This window comes from Alligator mississippiensis, chromosome 5 (assembly GCF_030867095.1).
Source record: "Alligator mississippiensis isolate rAllMis1 chromosome 5, rAllMis1, whole genome shotgun sequence".
NCBI classification, from domain to species: domain Eukaryota; kingdom Metazoa; phylum Chordata; order Crocodylia; family Alligatoridae; genus Alligator; species Alligator mississippiensis.
The window spans coordinates 131,590,503-131,610,031 of record NC_081828.1 but is presented as its reverse complement, the minus strand read 5'-3'; the positions used below and the strand labels follow the sequence as shown (position 1 = coordinate 131,610,031).

General features: G+C 45.3%; 1 protein-coding gene across 1 annotated transcript in view; it reads left to right on the top strand.

The window, feature by feature from the left end:
- STAC (SH3 and cysteine rich domain) overlaps nt 1–3,492 on the top strand; it is a 121,148-nt gene extending 117,656 nt beyond the window's left edge. Inside the window, exon 11 of the mRNA XM_019483455.2 lies at nt 2,961–3,492. Coding sequence (XP_019339000.2) covers nt 2,961–3,170 — 210 coding nt within the window. The 3' untranslated portion in view covers nt 3,171–3,492. The remainder of the gene's footprint in view (nt 1–2,960) is intronic.
- Nucleotides 3,493–19,529: the final 16,037 nt, after the last annotated feature.

Here is a 19,529-nt window from a genome sequence, read left to right as displayed (position 1 = left end):
TATGACTACACTTGATCTGAGCCTTCAAGAGGCCAAGAAGCAATCAGATATATACCAGTTTCAAAATGGCTGAAACTGGCTTAAGATAAAACTGGTTGAATATAGTATCAGACTTAACTGATTTTGGTCAGACCAGTTTATGAAACTTCAGTCACAGGCCCCTTCCTGGTTCAAGTTAAATCACAGTCCCCCAGCATGCTTTCCAGCCCTGGGCTGTGCTGTGCTGTCTGCTCCAGCAGAGAAGGGTTGGGGGCGGGGGAGGAAGGGACTACCCCCTCCCACCCCCCACAGACAAACCCCATTTGGGGTCTGGGGCCAGGAAGGGGGATTACATTTTTCTTCCCCCAAGTACAGAGCTTCCCTGCCCTGCTAAAAACTTACTGCAGGCTGTGACTGTGGGCTACAATTCCCAGCAGCACCTGGAAGCAGGCAGAGGAAATGATGAGCAACTCTGCAGGGTCCTGTTACTGTGACTCTAGACTGCAAATCCCAGAGACTTCAGGGGCAGCAGGAAGAAGAAGCAAACACATAGCCCATGCTGACTTCATGCCAGAGAGCTGTGCTGTAGTGCCACCCAGCTTCTGATCTAAGCCACTGCAGGTATATGGCTGTATTTCCTGAATCAAAAGTGAACGTCTGTCCAGTTCTTTCTCACTTTAATCTCTGCCATTTAAACTAACCTGCAAAGACTGAATTGATTCAGCATCAGGCTTTTTGACTGTCTGTACTTAGCCTAGAGGGTTGGCAAGTCAGGGCAGGCTTCTACCCCTGCTCTAGGTGGTGTCACGGAAAAAAAACTTGTACTCTGTGTTTATTCATGAAGCAGGTCAGTCGAAGCTTTATTGAGCTACAGCCGTAGGGGGGAAGGGAATTTCTTCCTTCTTCCCCAGTATTATAAGGAATACAACAAGTTCTTATACCTTTTAGTTACATGATCTCATTTTTTTTATAACCAATCATGGTATAGGTTCCACCCAAAGGTTTAGGTACTTTCCACACATCCTAACGGTTTGAAAGTACAGCATTCTTTGCCAATTAAGGCACAAACTCCACCCTTGCTGGCCAATATGTAATCTAAAGCAAGTCTGTATTGCAAAGTCATTTGTCTTATCTGCTTTATCTCATCATTTGTTTCGTGAAGTCCAATAGCAGTAGCATTGGCTATTTTTTCTAGAGATACCGCAACCTTTTTGATTTCAGACATAGATAAGGCCGCACCATAGTTGGGAAACACAATTCCCCAAAATTTTAGCAAAATAAGCAAAAGCAATAATAGCAAAATAAGCAAAAGCACTAACAGTCATGAACTATGTTTAACCTTACCACTTCCCCTAACCGCTACTGTACTTGAGCAATCTTTCCCCCACACTCCCCACTTTGAGACTTTATTAGTCTCACCATTTTATACTTTTATATTCATAAGATCCCAAAAGACTCCCTGCAACTCTTCATAACCCTCGTCTGAATAGCTCTGCTGTCTTCCAGGCTGCATCATTTGTAGCGTCATAATATTGTTTACTGCTGGGTTTGCTCAGGACAGGCAAAAAAAACAGCAGCGAAAGCAAAGGTATATAACGCAAATTAAAAGAATTACAACAAAAAATATCAAGATTCCATATATAATGGAGGATCCCAGTGAACTAAATAGGGAGCCAAGCCAAGGGCCAAAACTCCATTCACTGGATGTGTGCAGTTTGGCCGCTTCTTTTTGAATGTGCTCAGCCAAATTCTGTATCTCTTCAGAATTATCAGGAATGTAAGTACAGCATTCTTTGCCAATTAAGGCATAAACTCCACCCTTGCTGGCCAATATGTAATCTAAAGCAAGTCTGTTTTGCAAAGTCATTTGTCTTATCTGCTTTATCTCATCATTTGTTTCATGAAGTCCAATAGCAGTAGCATTGGCTATTTTTTCTAGAGATACCGCAACCTTTTTGATTTCAGACATAGATAAGGCCGCACCATAGTTGGGAAACACAATTCCCCAAAATTTTAGCAAAATAAGCAAAAGCAATAATAGCAAAATAAGCAAAAGCACTAACAGTCATGAACTATGTTTAACCTTACCACTTCCCCTAACCGCTACTGTACTTGAGCAATCTTTCCCCCACAGTGGGTATGGGCTGGAGAGGTGGGTTGATAGGGGCAGGAGCATGAGGCTGGAAGGGGCAAAGTGTAATGATGAGGATTAGGTTGTGAAATGGGAGCTGGAGAGGCAATGGGTGGGAATGGCAGCTAGGGACTGGGTGGTAAAATGAAGTCAACCAGTCCCTGAAGCCACTAAAGGATAAAATAAAAAGAAGTAAAAAATAATAATTAAACAAAAATAAAGAGCAAGTAAATTTAAAGAAATTTTCATGTTTTAATTCATTGGGATTGGGAAACCTCTGATCATGAGGACACTGCCCCTGCACCAGGAGGGAAGCCCCAGCTCATGCAGACCCCAGCTGTGGCCCCCTACTTTGATTCCCCTTTCATCCCTCCCCCAGGCCTCCCTCCTGGACTACTGCGTGCCCCTGCTACCTAACCATGTCTCTCACACACACACACCCCGGGGGGGAGCAGGAGGCAGAGTTGGCTTGGTGCCAGTAATACCCCCTGAGCAGTAGAGTTCAGGGGGTGGAAAGTCTGTCCACACAGAGCAGCAGGATCAAGGAAGAAGACACTGCATCCTGGGATGCCAGAGGACTGAAAGTTGGGCATCTTATCTCTGGAGAGTAGTCATCCATTCATGGGCCATGTAACACAGATCAAAGATAAACCTGCCCTAGAGTGGCATAACTAAAAGGTGCTTAAAACTAGTCTTAATTTGTGGACAATCCAAGGGCCACCTAACATTACTGTGCAATAAAGCCCCAAGATAGTCTTGGGGAATCCAGGTTCTATCCTTACTTCCCTCTGAGGGATTTGAGTCCTGACCTCACAGCTCATAAAGCAATGTCCAAACCTTTGCATGGCAGAGCTCAACAGAGTACTACTTCATTAAAGAGGAGCCTGTGAGAAGACATGGCCTGGAACCTGGAGCAGGAAGGAGTCTGTCCTTGTGTTTGGAGAGAAGGAAAAGAGAGCCTTCTGGACTGCTAGTAGCAAGCTTCAAAGGTACTGTCTTTTCTTGCAGAAAAAGAAAACCCATATGTACAAGATTGAGTATTCTCCAGCTCTTTCACTAGTTCATGCTGCTTTTGGGAACACTACTGGAATCCTTCATACCCTTCTCTAACTACCAGGCCATTCATGGAGGCAGAGGCAGCTTATGCTGTTGCCTGCATAGACATCTAGCTGCTTAGGTCAGCACTGCAGAGAGGCCTATGTATTGTGTGGACAGGAGGAAGCTGGATTCCAAGAAGACAGAAGCATCTTCACATAAGTTAAAATGTTTCTTTGGAATGAATAAAGGCCATGTGCCTCCTGCCTAGTCAAGGAGATGTCAAGTGCTGGCCATTGAAATGAATGGGAAAGCTGTGTAGTTCTGTAGGGCAAAGTAGAATTCACCTTCAAAGGGCTGCAGGTGGGAAGGGGAGGGCAAGGGGTGGGGGGCAGAAGCTGCATATTAGCTCTTCTCTGAAAGTACAGAAGAACCGCACATCTACACAGGTAAAGTGAAATGCCTCCCTGATCAAGGCAGGACTTTGCCTGCAGCTGGTCGTTAGACATCCACTGGGTAAAATAAAAGTCAGCCCTTTCTCCCTGGGTTCCATATCTGCTCAATGGAGTCTAGCCTCTGCTGTCTTGTCACTGAGCTTTCAAGCCCTTTAGGACAGAGACCATTTCTGATGTTGAGTATGTGAAGGATTGTAGTTTCTACACAGTACTGTAACCCAGAGGAGAAATAATAACAAAGGGCATAACTGCCATTGAGAAATTGAACCTAACTTCTTTGAGAAAAGGAGAACAAGCTGTATGACCTACCAGACAGGTTCTTCATCAAAAAGCTGGGTAAATAAGGATGCTTTATTAGAGTTTGGTCAAGTAACTGAGGTATAGTCTTCATTAAGAGATAAGAAGTGGGATTTCCAGGGACACCTGCTTGGACTTTCAGGTCATGGCAAATGCAGACACTTTTTACAACCTGGGTACTCATGTCAAAACTTGCCATCAACTGGCTAGTAAGGATGATCTGTTCCAGCAAAGTAAGTTTCAGGGTCCCATTAGAGTGCACACCATTAAAAATGAAGCAGCCTTTGCTGCACTGCGGCACAGAGTTTTTCCGCAGTATTTCCTGAGCTCAGAATAGTCAAATACTGTGACAGTGGCATGCTTGCCATGAGAGAATGCTGTTTCTTTTAATGACAGCAACTAATGATATTAATGTTCAGACAATCTGAAGTAATTCCATGTTTACTGCTCTGTTCTAAATCAGGGAGACTGACACTCTCTGGTCTCAGTGGTCTGGACTGTTTAATCCTAATTCCCATTGGACAACACTCACTCACATGATGTTAGCAAGGGTTGCAGAATCTAGCCCAAGAGGGTTATTCTTCCCTGAAAAGCTGTTTGTTCCTCCGCCTCTGCTGTATAACACCCCCAGCATATGCCACAGATGAATGTAACGCATCAGCTGTCAGATCAGATGCCAGAGCAGGCACACAGGCCTGAGCCAGCCAATGTTGCAGTTAGTGAACTGTTCACATTCATTCACCAGGAGGAAATGCTAAACAATGACTGCTAATTGGAGACCAACAAACCAGAGTGTCCAGAGAATTCAGAACTATTAAAGATAGCATCTTGCCCCAAGCCTTGCATCTTCATTTAACCCCATCATTGCTTTTTATAGTTTGCCACATAAAAGCCAGCAGTTATCCTACTAGTCCTCAGAAGGAAAATTTGTTAGTGCAATGTACTGGTTATAGTACATTTTCTTTAGGCCAGATTCTTATCTGTGCCAGAATTTTGGTCACTGCAGAAGAAGGGTAGTGGCTTGAGCCATTTCATATTCTCCCAATCTCTGGGTCTATTATAGCCCAGTACAGCTCTAGAACAGGCTTGCAACCTCAAGAGTTGTTATGTCAGCTAGGCCTTGCCATAGCTCAGTGTTCTTCCTGACCCAGACACAAAAAAGCCATGTATGCCAGCTGTAGAGGCCCATGCATGCTTCCCCCCATCCCGTACACACCAATCAAGGGATGAATTTGCTACTTTAAGACAGTATTAAGGCCCTGTGTTTCAAACAGCAAATACAAAAGGCCCTGCTGTTGCGTTTCCAGTACAAACCATACTTAGGCAACACCCTGAATTTGGATTCCTTGGGCACGTCTTCAGGATGCTAACTGTGCAGTAGCACATCACAGCACAAACAGTGCTAACATGCTACTCCAGTTACTGCTCATGAATTTAATACTTCATTATATGAGTACTAAATTTAATGTGCAATAACCACTGTGCACTAATGAACATGTAGACATGCCCATCTTGGATACTTTTGTTCCAAGAATATTGCAGATTAATGGAGATTTACCCAGGAGATTATAACTTTCCAGCTAAGGGTTTTCAATAGCACCAATCAATTCCCATAATGCTGGCTCTGGAAAAACGGCTGTGTCATGGAAGAGAGATTCTGCTTCTGAAAAAGATCAGATTCTGGATTAGTCCAATTGCTCCTGTAATCTTGTTCCAAACTCTTTAACTGAGAATACTCTAGCATGACTGTTTTCTGGAGCTCTGAAACCTGCACTGTCTGAAAAGAATTTGGGCTGCCTGAGCCAGTGGACCAACAAGTTACTGCCATCCCTCAACTCCTTGTGGACCAACAAGCATCTTCATTACCTATTTTTTAATTGTAAAGGAAGGAGGAGGGTCATCTGAAGACCCCTTACCATGAGCTCACAAACCACCAATAATCCACTACCAGGCATGGATGGAAATGGAACCGTTAATATAACTACATCCTGACACACTGAGTGTATCTACACAAGATGCTTTACTGCTCAGCAGATTAATCCACTGCACAGTAAAGCATCACCACGTAACTGTGTACAGCAGCTACTGAGCAGTAAATTAGTCTACTACGCAGTTAGTTAATACCTGTAAATACAGGTGCTAAACTAACTGCACAGTAGGGCTCATGTAGACACTGACCAGGAGCAAATTTGCCCCAGAAGGGGACCTGGTCCTGGCACTGCTCAGTTCCCAGCTCCCTCCAGGAGCTGGAAGCCATTCAGCACAGGAACCAGGTTCCTCTCTGGGACCCACAGGGACCAGGTCCACCCACCCCCACCAATCCTGGTGCTGCAGGACTCCTGGATTTTTACAGAACAGGGATCAGAGCAGCTCTGAGACGGAGAAGCTCTTGCTTTCCCACTCAGGCAGGGGCTGGCCATGAGCTGTCCTGCCAGTTGGGCAGCTGGCAGTGATCCCCTGGCTAGGTGGGAATTCCCTGCCCAGCCATGGGCTCACTGCCAGCTGCCCCACAGGCAGGACAGCTCCCAGCAAGCCCTACCTAACTGGGTGGGGAAACAAGAGCTCCCCAGTCAGCAGATTGGAGCAGGGGGCTAGGAAACAGCTGGGGTGGAGAGGGTACACTTCCTAGCCCTGGGGCATGGTGCTGGGAAACAGCTGGCCCCCACCCCCTGGAGCCCAGGCCTGACCCGGGTGTCTCCTGCCAGCATGGGGCTGGCACTAGGGGGAGCCTAGAGCTCCCCCCACCTGCCATATGGCTGGGCACACACCCAGTTTTAGTGTGCATAGTAGTGTTAAAGGTGCTGCAAGCAGCAGGAAAAAGAAAACTTTTTTTTTTTTTGCCATGACTGCTATTGATCATCTAGGTTTAATGATGACTCAGGCAGAGTGCTGAAATTTTGCACCATTTAAATGAAGGCCTTTGACTGAACAGAAGGGGAAAGCCTTAGCTAGTTCTTCAAATATTTCTCTTTCTTATGCCGTATCACTTTGTTATCTGTCCTGTACTTGTCAGCCCCAGACAGAACACCAAGCAGAGAAGCCACAGCAGTGTGGCCAAAGCAGGAGCTAATACAGCTGTAGGCCATAAGGCAAGCCAGGGGGAGTAAGAGTTCATAGATTCATAGATGTTAGGGTCGGAAGGGACCTCAATAGATCATCGAGTCCGACCCCCTGCATAGGCAGGAAAGAGTGCTGGGTCTAGATGACCCCAGCTAGATACTCATCTAACCTCCTCTTGAAGACCCCCAGGGTAGGGGAGAGCACCACCTCCCTTGGGAGCCCGTTCCAGACCTTGGCCACTCGAACTGTGAAGAAGTTCTTCCTAATGTCCAATCTAAATCTGCTCTCTGCTAGCTTGTGGCCATTGTTTCTTGTAACCCCTGGGGGCGCCTTGGTGAATAAATACTCACCAATTCCCTTCTGTGCCCCCGTGATGAACTTAAAGGCAGCCACAGGGTCGCCTCTCAACCTTCTCTTGCGGAGGCTGAAAAGGTCCAGTTTCTCTAGCCTCTCCTCGTAGGGCTTGGTCTGCAGGCCCTTGACCATACGAGTTGCCCTTCTCTGGACCCTCTCCAGGTTATCCGCATCCTTCTTGAAGTGTGGCGCCCAGAATTGCACGCAGTACTCCAACTGCGGTCTGACCAGCGCCCGATAGAGGGGAAGTATCACCTCCTTGGACCTATTCGTCATGCATCTGCTAATGCACGATAAAGTGCCATTGGCTTTTTTGATGGCTTCGTCACACTGCTGACTCATGTTCATCTTGGAGTCCACTAGGACTCCAAGATCCCTTTCCACCTCTGTGCCACCCAGCAGGTCATTCCCTAGGCTGTAGGTGTGCAGGACATTTTTCCTCCCTAGGTGCAGCACTTTGCATTTCTCCTTGTTGAACTGCATCCTGTTGTTTTCTGCCCACTTGTCCAACCTATCCAGGTCTGCCTGCAGCTGTTCCCTGCCCTCCGGCATGTCCACTTCTCCCCATAACTTTGTGTCATCTGCAAACTTGGACAGAGTACATTTGACTCCCTTGTCCAAGTCACTGATGAAGACATTAAAGAGTATCGGTCCAAGGACCAAGCCCTGCGGGACCCCACTGCCCACACCCTTCCAGGTCGAGACCGACCCATCCACCACGACTCTCTGGGTGCGGCCCTCCAGCCAATTCGCCACCCACCGGACTGTGTAGTCATCCACATCACAGCCTCTTAACTTGTTCACCAGTATGGGGTGGGATACCGTATCGAAGGCCTTCCTGAAGTCTAAGTATACGACATCCACCCCTCCTCCTGTGTCCAGGCGTTTCGTAACCTGGTCATAGAAAGAGACTAGATTGGTCAGGCATGATCTGCCCGCCACAAACCTGTGCTGGTTTCCCCTCAGCATAATTTGCCCTGCTGGGCTCTCACAAATGTGAGCCTTGATAATTTTTTCAAAGACTTTACCAAGGATGGAGGTGAGACTGACTGGCCTATAGTTGCCCGGGTCCTCATTCCTCCCATTTTTGAAAATGGGGACCACGTTAGCCCTTTTCCAGTCCTCCGGGACTTGGCCCATGCACCACGAGCGTTCAAATATTCCCGCCAGTGGCTCTGCAATGATGTCGGCCAGTGCCTTCAGCACCCTCGGATGGAGCTCATCTGGGCCTGCCAACTTAAAGGCATCCAGTTCTTCCAAGTGACTCTGCACCACCTCAGGATCTACGTATGGAAGTCTGGCGCCTTGCTGCTGCCTCTCTACAATCCCAGTGAGAGCCTTGTCCTGCCCCTTGCTTAGGAACACTGAGGCAAAGAACTCGTTGAGGAGTTCAGCCTTGTCCCCCCTGTCTGTCACCAATTGTTTCTGCCCATTTAGCAGGGGTCCTATTCCTCCCTGGGCCTTCCTTTTACTCCCTATATATCTAAAAAACAATTCCTTGTTGTCTTTTACTTGGGTTGCCATCCTCAGCTCCATGGTAGCTTTGGCCCGCCTAACTGCCTCCCTACAAGCACGAGCAGAGGAGGTATATTCATCTTTAGTGATCTCACCTTGTTTCCACGTTTTATGTGCTCCCCTTTTGGCCCTTCGGCTGCCCTGGATTTCTCTGGTCAGCCATGGAAGCCTCCTGGCCCCTTTCCCTCTTTTGCCTCTCTCAGGGATCGTCTTGCTTTGTGCCCGAAGGATCGTTTCCTTAAGGCACAGCCACCCTTCTTGGGCTCGCTCCCATCCCTTCAAAACTCCTACTCTGCAGTGCGTCCTTGACTAATCGCCTGAGTGCATTGAGATCAGCTTTCCTAAAGTCTAGCACTTTCACCCTACTAGTTACCTTACCCACTCGACCTTTTATGTTGAATTCTATTATTAGGTGATCACTGTCTCCCAAATGGCTACCGATCTGGAGGTCCCCTATCATGTCATCCCCTGTTGCCAATACCAGATCCAGTATGGCATTCCCCCTAGTGGGACCATGTACCTCCTGAGTCAGGTGGAGGTCCTGTACACAGGTTAGAAACCTGTGTGAGCGGTGGGACTTTGCTGTCTGCGTCTCCCAGCAGATGTCTGGGTAGTTTAGGTCCCCCATGACTACCGCCTCTTTAGCTTTTATGGTCTCCGAGAGTTGCCTCAGGAGCCCCGCATCTATTTCTTTCCCTTGGTGTGGGGGTCTGTAGCAGACCCCTACCACCAAATCCCTTTCTCCTTGCACCCCATGTAGCCTAACCCACAATCCTTCTACTTCCTCAACCTTGGATTCTGTCTTGATGAGGGTTGATGTATATTGCTCACTGACATAAAGTGCAACCCCCCCCCTTTCTTCCCCGACCTGTCTTTTCTGTACAATCTATAGCCCTCAATATGTACCACCCAGTCATGTTAAAAACCTGTAAGTGTAAAATTTTGTGGCTGACAACAAAGTGAATGCATCAAAACATTTGGAATCTAGTCAAGAGTATCCTGAGATGGAGAGAATCAGTATGAACTGCATAATAGATAATAAAAGGATGCGAGAGAGTATAACCAAAACCTTGTAGATATCTGGGATGGCGTGTTGGAGTTCTGTAATAAAATACGTTCAATAATCAGCAAATTGTAAGGTTCATAGCATGAGATGTAACTAATCATGTGTGGCCAACAATGTGGTCTTGATGTAAGTGTTTCTAATATATAAGCACTATATATATGGATCTGTGCTGAACTCTGCATTATCCCTGCTGTTGGCCAGGCTGATCATGTGCGTGATAGTATGAATAAAGGCTATGCTAAGTCTATACTCACTGAATAGCTGCTGCATGGATATTCGAAGTGCATTGTATGTAGTAGGATTTACCAGGCTGGCCTTGGAAAAAACAGCAGCAGTCGGGTAGCTTCCCAGACTTACCATGGAGGAAGGTCTGCTACCCACTTACTGGTAATTCAGACTTAACTGGCATATACACCCACCCATCATCTTCAGGGAGATAGGAAGCAGGAGTAGTCAGTGTTGGCGAGAGTGAGAGTAAATGATGCAATTATAGTCTGAGAGGTGGAGTGACAGACACTGTGACACTATCTGTTGTTTTATTAGAGACATCTGCTGACCCACCTACACGGTATCTCCAGCCATGCTAGACACAGCATGATACAGGAAGAACCAAGGATGTGTCTAACCCAAACACCACAGACAGTACTCTATGTGTACAACCATCCAAGACCCTCTCTCAGGGGTTGCCTCCCTACAACATAAATAAATCTACTCTTAAGCACATATTCCAGGAATAAAAGGTATTGATACAAACACCTTGATAAATTATCTATTGGAAAAAATTCATCTCTTAAAGATGTGGCCTGGACTGGCAAATAAGTATTGAAAGTAAAAACCAAAATAAAAAAAGATTTGGTTTTCAGTTGTCTCCAGGCTCTTCTTTTGTTAACTGTATATATAGCAGGTCTTGAATTCTACTAACAAAATACAGAAAAAGATAAGAATAGCATGTGCGCAATGTCTACAGGCCACAACACCAGGAAAATTCCATACCCAGTTGGTGAACATTCAAGAAAAGGACCCAATTTTACATAGAAGAGGAAATGAATGATGACTCCCAACAGGTCCCAAAGCCAAGAATTAAATTAATGGACCCTAAGTTTGGGGGTTATAATGGGGAAGGTATGGTTGACATGATCAAACAGATATGAGCAACAGTGATAAATGGCGGCAGCTCCAACTGTGGTAGAAAATGTATGAGGTGACCTGGGAAACATAAAAGGCAAAGTAATGTGTCAAATTGCAGTCAAGTGTGAGCAATAAAGCCTGACAGATCATTACTCAAGTAGACAATATGAAGAGTGCGGAGTTCTGATTTGCCCTAAGAAGGATGAAGAGGAGGAAGAACATGTGAATCAATTACATCTCCGATGAATACGGTGGAATGTCATAATCACTATATATTATTTTCTATGAAGATCCAGAATCATGCTTGAGTCCTAGGAGTGGATGAATGAGAGCAATAAAATTCATTAATGTATGTAAAGGCTAAGTTCATTAAGTCTGTGAAGTGCTTTGAGAATCTCATATGTAAGACACCACAGAAGCACAAAGTATTATTACCAGCCCTGACACTTTAAATTAATTGTCAGTCTATAAAATATTCTAAATTAGATTAAACCAAGGCTGCACATGCCTGCACATGCCTACACAAACGCCTTTGCAGTGCTGTAAAAGCTGTGATGGGGTCAGATTGACCGCAAGACCTCAGACAAAAGAAAGGATGTTTAATATTGTTGGCAGGCCCTGAAGGAATCTATTCTTGTCACCAGATCTCTTTGACAAAAGAAAAAAAACCTTCTTTTTATTCATTCTTTTAAATACATTTCATATAATTAACAGTGGGCACCAACTTAACTAATGTTCCTGGAAGAGTGAAACATGTATCACATTTCTCTTTTTTCTTTTTAAAAAAGAGTGAGATGACAAGACGGCTAGAAGGGAAATCTTTGTTGGTCTGTCTTATTTCTCTTTTGCCTGTCATGTTGGCTAAGAGAACAGAAAGTCATTAATCACCTATCAAAATAACCCACTAGAGTTGCTTTAGGGTTAGCCAGGATTAAAAAGCATCATCAAAGCATGGCAATTAATTTAAATGGGTAAGACAATGTCAAGCTCTTTATTCAAAACCAAGTAGCAGATGATATGTAACAGATCTTGGTTGATATTAAGAAAGATTGAGTGAAGCATCTCATTTGACTAGAAGAACAAAAGTTGTGAGTGAGCTATGAATAAAATGAAACAGAACAGATGAGGGGAAAAGGAAAGTTTATATTGATAATCCTAGGTATTATTATTTTTCAACCATTTGATATAAGGGATTCAGTGGAAGTTATTCTTTATTTGTGCAAGAGAACTAGGTCATCAAGAGGATGTCTCCACTGTAGGGTTTAGAGCTAGCTCAGGTAAGTCTATATTGCTGTCCATTGTATACAGTGTAGACATATGCTGAGTTCCATTCATAGCCCTTGCATGAACTTCCTGTGTGACCCTAAGTAAGACACAATCCGTCTGCTTCATATTTCATAGTTTCATAGTAGCTAGGGTCAGGAGGGACCTGAACAGATCATCTAGCCTGACCTCCCTGCCACAGGCAGGAATGAATGCTGGGTTCACAAGACCCCAGACAGGTCATCATCCAACCTCCTCTTGAATTTGCCCGAGGCAGGGGCGAGGACCACATATTCACCACATATAAAGTGACAGTACAACATTGGTTGAGAAGTGAATTTTCCCTCTGAAAAGTTCAATGAAAATTTGTAATTGTTTTCATTTTGATAGGTTTGGGGGGCTATTGACTTTTCTTTAAACTGGGCTGCCCCTCCTGCAGCTGCTGACTTGCTGTCAAGAGGCTTCAGCAGGGGGTGGGGGAAGGGAGCTGGCAGGAGGTCAGGACTTGGGGGGGAGCACACCAGCAGCCTCCTGGGAGACATGCAGGAGCAGCCCTCACAACCTCTTGGCCTTGGCAGCAAACCTGCTGCACCAAACAGCATACATCTGTTCAGTTGGAATGTGCTCTAACTTATGGCACTTTAAATGCAATAGAGCACTTTCCACCAGGGGCTTTTTGAACATCTGTATTTAGCCAGAGTTACTGCCACAACTTAACCTGCTGTAAGTTGTTAGATTGTCCAAACTGTTTACTCTCCCTAAGTCTCTGCAGACCCTGTTTCCCACTGTTTCTCTTTGTTCACTTTCTCGCGCGGTATCCCTGGATTAGAATCCTCCCATCCTCTTCTCCCCTTCTGATTTTACACAGCAAAAGTAAGATATAGAAAGCAAATGGACACAGCTGGGTTCCAAATCACCATACTGACCTAGCCACAAATATAGAGTTGGCTTCTGGCAGCCTCTGTTCGGTGAATAAGTCCAAGATTTTTTAAATCTTTCATAAAGGAACAGGGGGAAAAGATTCTCAGGCTTTCACAGAACAGTTACTTGGCTCTACAGTGGCCTGAAGAATCACAGAGGGTGGAGCAGCACCTCTGCTACCTCCTTTCCCATCCAAGAAGCATGATGAGAAGCCCCAGACAGCTGAACAAGAGCCAGAGAATTTGGCAACCCACCAGCTGATGAGCCTGGAAACAGGAGTTGGCTCACCAGGCCCAATACTTTAAGGACCATTAAAGTATTGAGACCCCAGCAATATTCTTGGCATGCTGTCACTCAGACTCTGGAATAGACTCCCAGTAGGGGTGGTGTAGGCACCTATCCTGGAGATCCTCAGGAGACTGGACACACGCCTTGCTGAGGTTATTTGACCCCAGCAGTCTTTTCTGCCCAGAGCAGGGGGCTGGACTGGATGATCTCATGAGGTCCCTTCCAGCCCTAAACTTCTGTGAATCTGTGATCCAGGGACACTGGAAGTTGATAGGACAAGGCAGGGGGTTGCCAGAAAGTTTGCAGGTTTCCATCAGAATTTCACCAAAATGGACAAGTTCTCTTAGAGTATTGCAGTGTTGATGAATCACAGTTTCCAAAATAAAAATGCCATTAAAAAATCTTCTGCTCAGCTGTACAAAGCATTCAGTGAGTAGTGCTACTAGCCTTCAGCCCTACTTAAGGGCACACCACCCTCTGTACTCCATAGCATTGGAAGTCCAAAAGGGGTTTGGGAAGACTGCAAGCACTGAGGATCAGGAAGTGCTCTTGTCATACTTAGCTGAACTTTATGTAGCTTTTTTTTGAACTTACCTGAAACTTCAGCCCAGATCTGGTAGAAAGCCCAGCTCTTACTGTGAACAAGTGGGTGGAGAGTGAGCAGACTTCTAAAGTCACCTCCTCATTCGCTGATTAGAATATAGCAGGAAATTAGTGATTATTACAGGTATAGGCTGGCAGTAAATTGTCACCACCTGGGAACAAGGAAGGAGCAGGAATAGAAAATTGCACGGCTAACTACCTCTCTTCTCAGAGAGAGGCTGTAAGCCAAAACATGTTTTTGTGTCTGTTGTTCTGAATTGACTTTGGGTTGGAAATTAAGAATCCCTTTGAACTAATTTTGCAGCCTTTCCATGCGCAGAATTTTCATTCACCTCACTGGAGATTGTCGCAATAAGCAGCTACAGAGCAAGGCATATTAGAAGCTAGACACTGAACTGTTTTCAGCCCATTATGTCTGGTCTTCTCTGTGCAGCTTCCAGAAGGAACACCACCCTGCAACACAGGTCTCTCAAAGAGCACCCTTTTGACTGCAGACACTGGCAAGATAAAATAACATTCACCTCCTGGAGCTGAGAAGTAATCCCTGTGCAATATATATGAGGCATTCACACATGACTTTGACTTTTCTCTTTTCAATTCTGGTTATATAACAGGTCATTTTTAATAAATCTTTAAGGCCGTCTAATCAAAGTTCAATATTTTGTGAAATATTTTCTGTGTGCACGCAATTATCCTGCTTAGCTGTTATCTGGCACACACAGAACCAGGTTGAGGTAAAACATCAATCTTGAGGAAATTGAAGACATTCATAATAAGCTCTCAATCACATTTGCACTGTAAAATTAAATAACCCCATTTCTGCCTGGCTTGGCTCAGTCCAAGCCCTGAAAGACCAATAACACCCAGAGTAGCTTTGATTACAGTTCAGACACTGGCTGTCATTTAGTGGACATTAAGCTAATTACAATCCTGCCAACCTTGAAGAAAAACAATACTGGTTTCGTTCAAGATACACACACAGTCTTTGTAGTGATGTGTATTCATGGTAAATTCCTGAAGATGGCTGCCACATTAGGTATGGAACTTGAAAGCCACTCAGCTGCAACAGGGCAGAAAATTATATATTTTCATATATGCCGTTACATTCATGTGTGATATTATTGTGCAGCGTAGGGGGCATGATGGGGCACAGCGGCAGATTGTGCAGTCCCTTCACAGCATCTGATGAAGCAAGCTGCTGTTTATGAATCTCCAATTAAGGTAGTCTATAAGATGCTTGCCTTCTCCCAGGTGCGAGGTTAAGCTTCATTCTGGATTCCTGCCAAGGGTCACTCCTGTTTGCTCCAGCTGTCAATGGGAACTTAGTCATTTGGACAGGATAGCTGGACATGATATTTGCCATACCCTCCCCTATGTCATGCAAGCTACCGAAACTGGAGTGACTTAACTGCATTAGTGTGACTGGCTGCTGTTGGGGGGGGGGGGGGGGGGTGTCCCATGTTGCTGCAGGATGTGCCTCATGCTACATCACAAGACAACGTGGTAGTAAAAACATTATGAAAACTAAGATTAGAAGGAAACAACACTCACCTTTCCAAAATGAATAACACAGATGTAGCGATCACCCGGTTTAATAAATATAGGCATACAATGAATGAGAAGAACTAAACAACAAACTTTAATTTGTGGAGTGGTAAGCAGCCCCTTTTGCTCTGTCTAACTGAGCGATTCTACGTCAGACGCTACGGCACAGTAAGGTCAGAAATGACTTGTGTACGACCAGGACAGCACAGGAACAGTGGTTACTGCGCAGTCATTTAGTACTTGCTAAACCAAGTACTAAATGACTACGCAATCGGGCACACGTATAGATGTACCCATTGACTAACTAACTAGTGATTCTGTAACTGAGACACCAGCACCCAGTTCCCAGCTCCCTCCGTCTCTTATCAGGTAGCACCTCTAAATTATAATTTCCATCACTAAGACCAATAAACTTTTCCAAACAGGTCTGATTACTGCAATAGGCTCTCAATCTGCCTGGCTAAGAAGGTAAACATTAACGTCTCTCTGCCGCCATACTCAGGCCTGCAGGTATCTACAGGGGTCACATATACTTAACTACCTTTGAGTGTTTCAAACTATTTTGCCCAGTCCCACTGTTTTTTACTGCTTTTATAAACTGGTATAATAAAAATGAAATAGAGACTGTCTCCCAAATTGTACCTCCACTAGTGTATCCTCTGTATGGATCTACTACGAGAAATTGTACAAGTGCATAGCCTAAACAGTAGTGCTCACCCTTTTGGTCCCATGGGCCAGATGAGTGGCAGGGGCTGGTCCACAGGCCAGATTGAGCTTCACACACCACGATTGTCCCTGCTCTGGCCGGGCCCCATGCTGCTGAATTGGGCCCTGTGCACCTCCACTCAACTTCATTGGGCCCTGTGCTGCTGGATCAGACCCCATACTGCTGAATCAGGTCTGGCAACACCTCTGGCCAGCCCCCACTGTTGGATTGGGCCTCACACAGCCTCATTCAGCCCCTCCGTGCCTGGATTGGGCCCCATACCACTTTCAGCATGTCTGGACTGGCCCCCACATAGCCCCATGCATACCAAAATTGGCCCCACGCTGCCTCCACTCAGCTCCAAGAACTCAATTGTGCAAGTAGGACTATGTTATCTGGCCTGTGGGGCTCCCCACAGAAATTTGGCAACAGACGAGTGGCAATTAATGCTGCCACCACTCCCCAACCACCAAATTTTAGGACCTGCAGCGAGCCCCATGGGCCAGATGATATTGATCCGCAGACCAGATGTGGCTCATGGGCCAGGGGTTGAGCACCCCTGGACTAAACTATTAGCAAGCCACAAACATCATAAAGCCCTGCATCACCTGGATAATTGAACTGTGAGCTGTAACTAATTCAAGAAAAGCTCAGGTGATTTGAAAAACCTTCCTTGTCTGCAGCATCACTCTTCCCTGACAGAACCTTTCTTCCCCTAGACGGAAGCAGGATAGTGTGTAGCTTCAAAACCAACTTTTGTACCATTACAGCATAGATAAATAATCATGGACAGTAAAACACCCTTTTCTATCTTCAGTTTGCAAGAAAACTGCAGCCACTGTTGTCAGATTCAGACTGGGCACAATGATCCCCACTATTCATGGACTTCAGACTTACTTACTGTCACTCTCTGTACCTCAGAATGAAACTATTGGCCTTAAGAAAGTGCAGCAGATTCAGATGACAGCAGCCTCTGGTGTTGTGCTGCACTGCAACCTGTCTGTTCATGGGCCACTGAGAGCACAGCAGTCCAATTTTCTATTCTCTTTCCTGGTCAACTCTGGAATGCCTGGTCAAATTCAAGACTCTATTCTTCTTTTTTAACTGATTTCCACTTCAACTCCTTGCTCTTACTGGCACTGACAGACTGTCCCCTTCAAAATGTACATATGTGTGTGGAAGAGATACAAGTTATTCAATGAACAACATACAAATGTGGGACTTAATTCTGGAAGAGATCAGAATGACCATGAAACTCGGCACCATCGTAGCAAAAGGCCAAACAACTTTTCCAGCCTAGCTTTCCCACAGTACCACCAGCACACAAACATTTAATCCCTGCTGACTGGAGGAAAGTTGGAACTTCAGGGACAGACCTAAAGAGACACCTAAACCCCCATTCTTCACACTGAGTAATCCCCACCTTCCATGAGGCCTGTCCAGCTGTCTCCATTGTTGGTTAGTGAATATGCAGTAAGGAGGAGGGCACTTATCCAGACTAGTAAGAAAGTGCTTTGAAGAAGGGTGAAGCTGCTATGACTTGTGCCAGAAGCCAAACAGGGAAACTCAGTGAACAGGAAACTGGACCAGAAGAAAAAGTGGAACAAAAGAAAAAAGGACTAAGGTCCTAACTCCTGACTCCATCACTGACTGCCAGGGTCATTTTAGGTCAGTCACAGAGGGTACGATTTGTTGTGCAATTGGCCCCCTGAAAGTGCTGTACAGCTGTGCTCTGATGGAAGTGCATAGCTGCAGAAGTCTTTAAAAGTGCCCAATCATGTGACAAATTAATCCTCATCTAATGAGGGTTCAGATGAAAGCACTCCAAAGTAAAGCACCTTAAGTAATTTCTGTAAGTCCCTGCACCCTCAGTGCTGTTTGCAGGAAGGAAGAAGGAGAAGGGAGAAGGAGGTAGTTGCAGGCTGAGGTTTGCCCAGCCTGAGCTGGAGGGGGGGGTAGGTGGATTGGAGCCCCCCCTCCCCCCCCCCACAGCTCAGGGTGGACAAACCCTAGCCTGCAGCTCCCTCACCTTCCCTTCTCCCCCTCCCTTCCTGTAGACAGCACCAGAGCTGGGAGGGAAGAGCGAGGCTAGGGGAGAGAGGCTGCAGACACACAGCTCTTCTACTGGATTGGCTCCAAAGTGGAGCTTGATCCCCCCCATCTCCTGACCCAACAGTGAACATCTGTTGGGTCAGGGGGATCACTTTAAATTCATGGCGCTTTCTGTAAAGTGCCATGAGTTAGAGTGGGGGAACTGCATATCTGTCAGCACCCAAAACCATGCCTCAGTTTCCTGTCATGAATGCAGGAATAATACTATTTACCTGACATCATAAAGTGTTTTAAGAACTGTATTTCTACCATTTTAAGCCTTAGCTTTTCTTTTTAAATCTTCCTTTAATTAGTTACTAACCCAGTTTGATTTTTCAGGCATCTTACAGCCTTTGAATGCCATATTTTTTTCAAGTGTTTCTTAAAAATGCTCAAGAACATTACATGTTGCTTTTAATTGATAGATCAGTTTATAAACATAGCTGTTTTAGTGAGACTATGAGGTTGTGTATGCATTATATCTATCACTGAACACACATGCACACATATGTAATTAACTGATGGTTTTCATAGTAGACTGCCTTTCATTAGGAAGAATCAGGGTATTGTGGCATTGTGAATTAGAGGATGATCTGGGTTTAAATTAATAGAAGAAAAGGCATGGGCTGTCATAAGCGTAGTGACCGATAAGTCTGGCATTGGTAAAGCATGCTAGTCTCCATAGCCAACATCACAAAAATGGTGTGATTATTACCCCATGAGGCAGGATGCCTTTAACTCCCTGGCCCAAATGACCAGGTATCCATTTGCAACTGGACTGACTAGGAGCAGGTCATGGCACAAATCTGGACCTCATGATTCTGGAGCCATAACAAGATGCCTTAATTGGTCTTCAACTGCATCCCTAATAGAAGGGCTTGACAGTGAACTTCCAGAATGCAGAAATAGCACAGTTATCCTTTCATCAAAATAAAGGCTTGCTAATTTGATCATAGTTATCTTTGTCTCAAGAATGAATTTTTTACACCAAAATAGCATAATAATGCAGCCAACAAAGGATTAAACTATATTGAGTTTCATGCATCTCTTTACCAGCTTCCAGGACAAATGCAATGATGCCCTTTTGTTCTG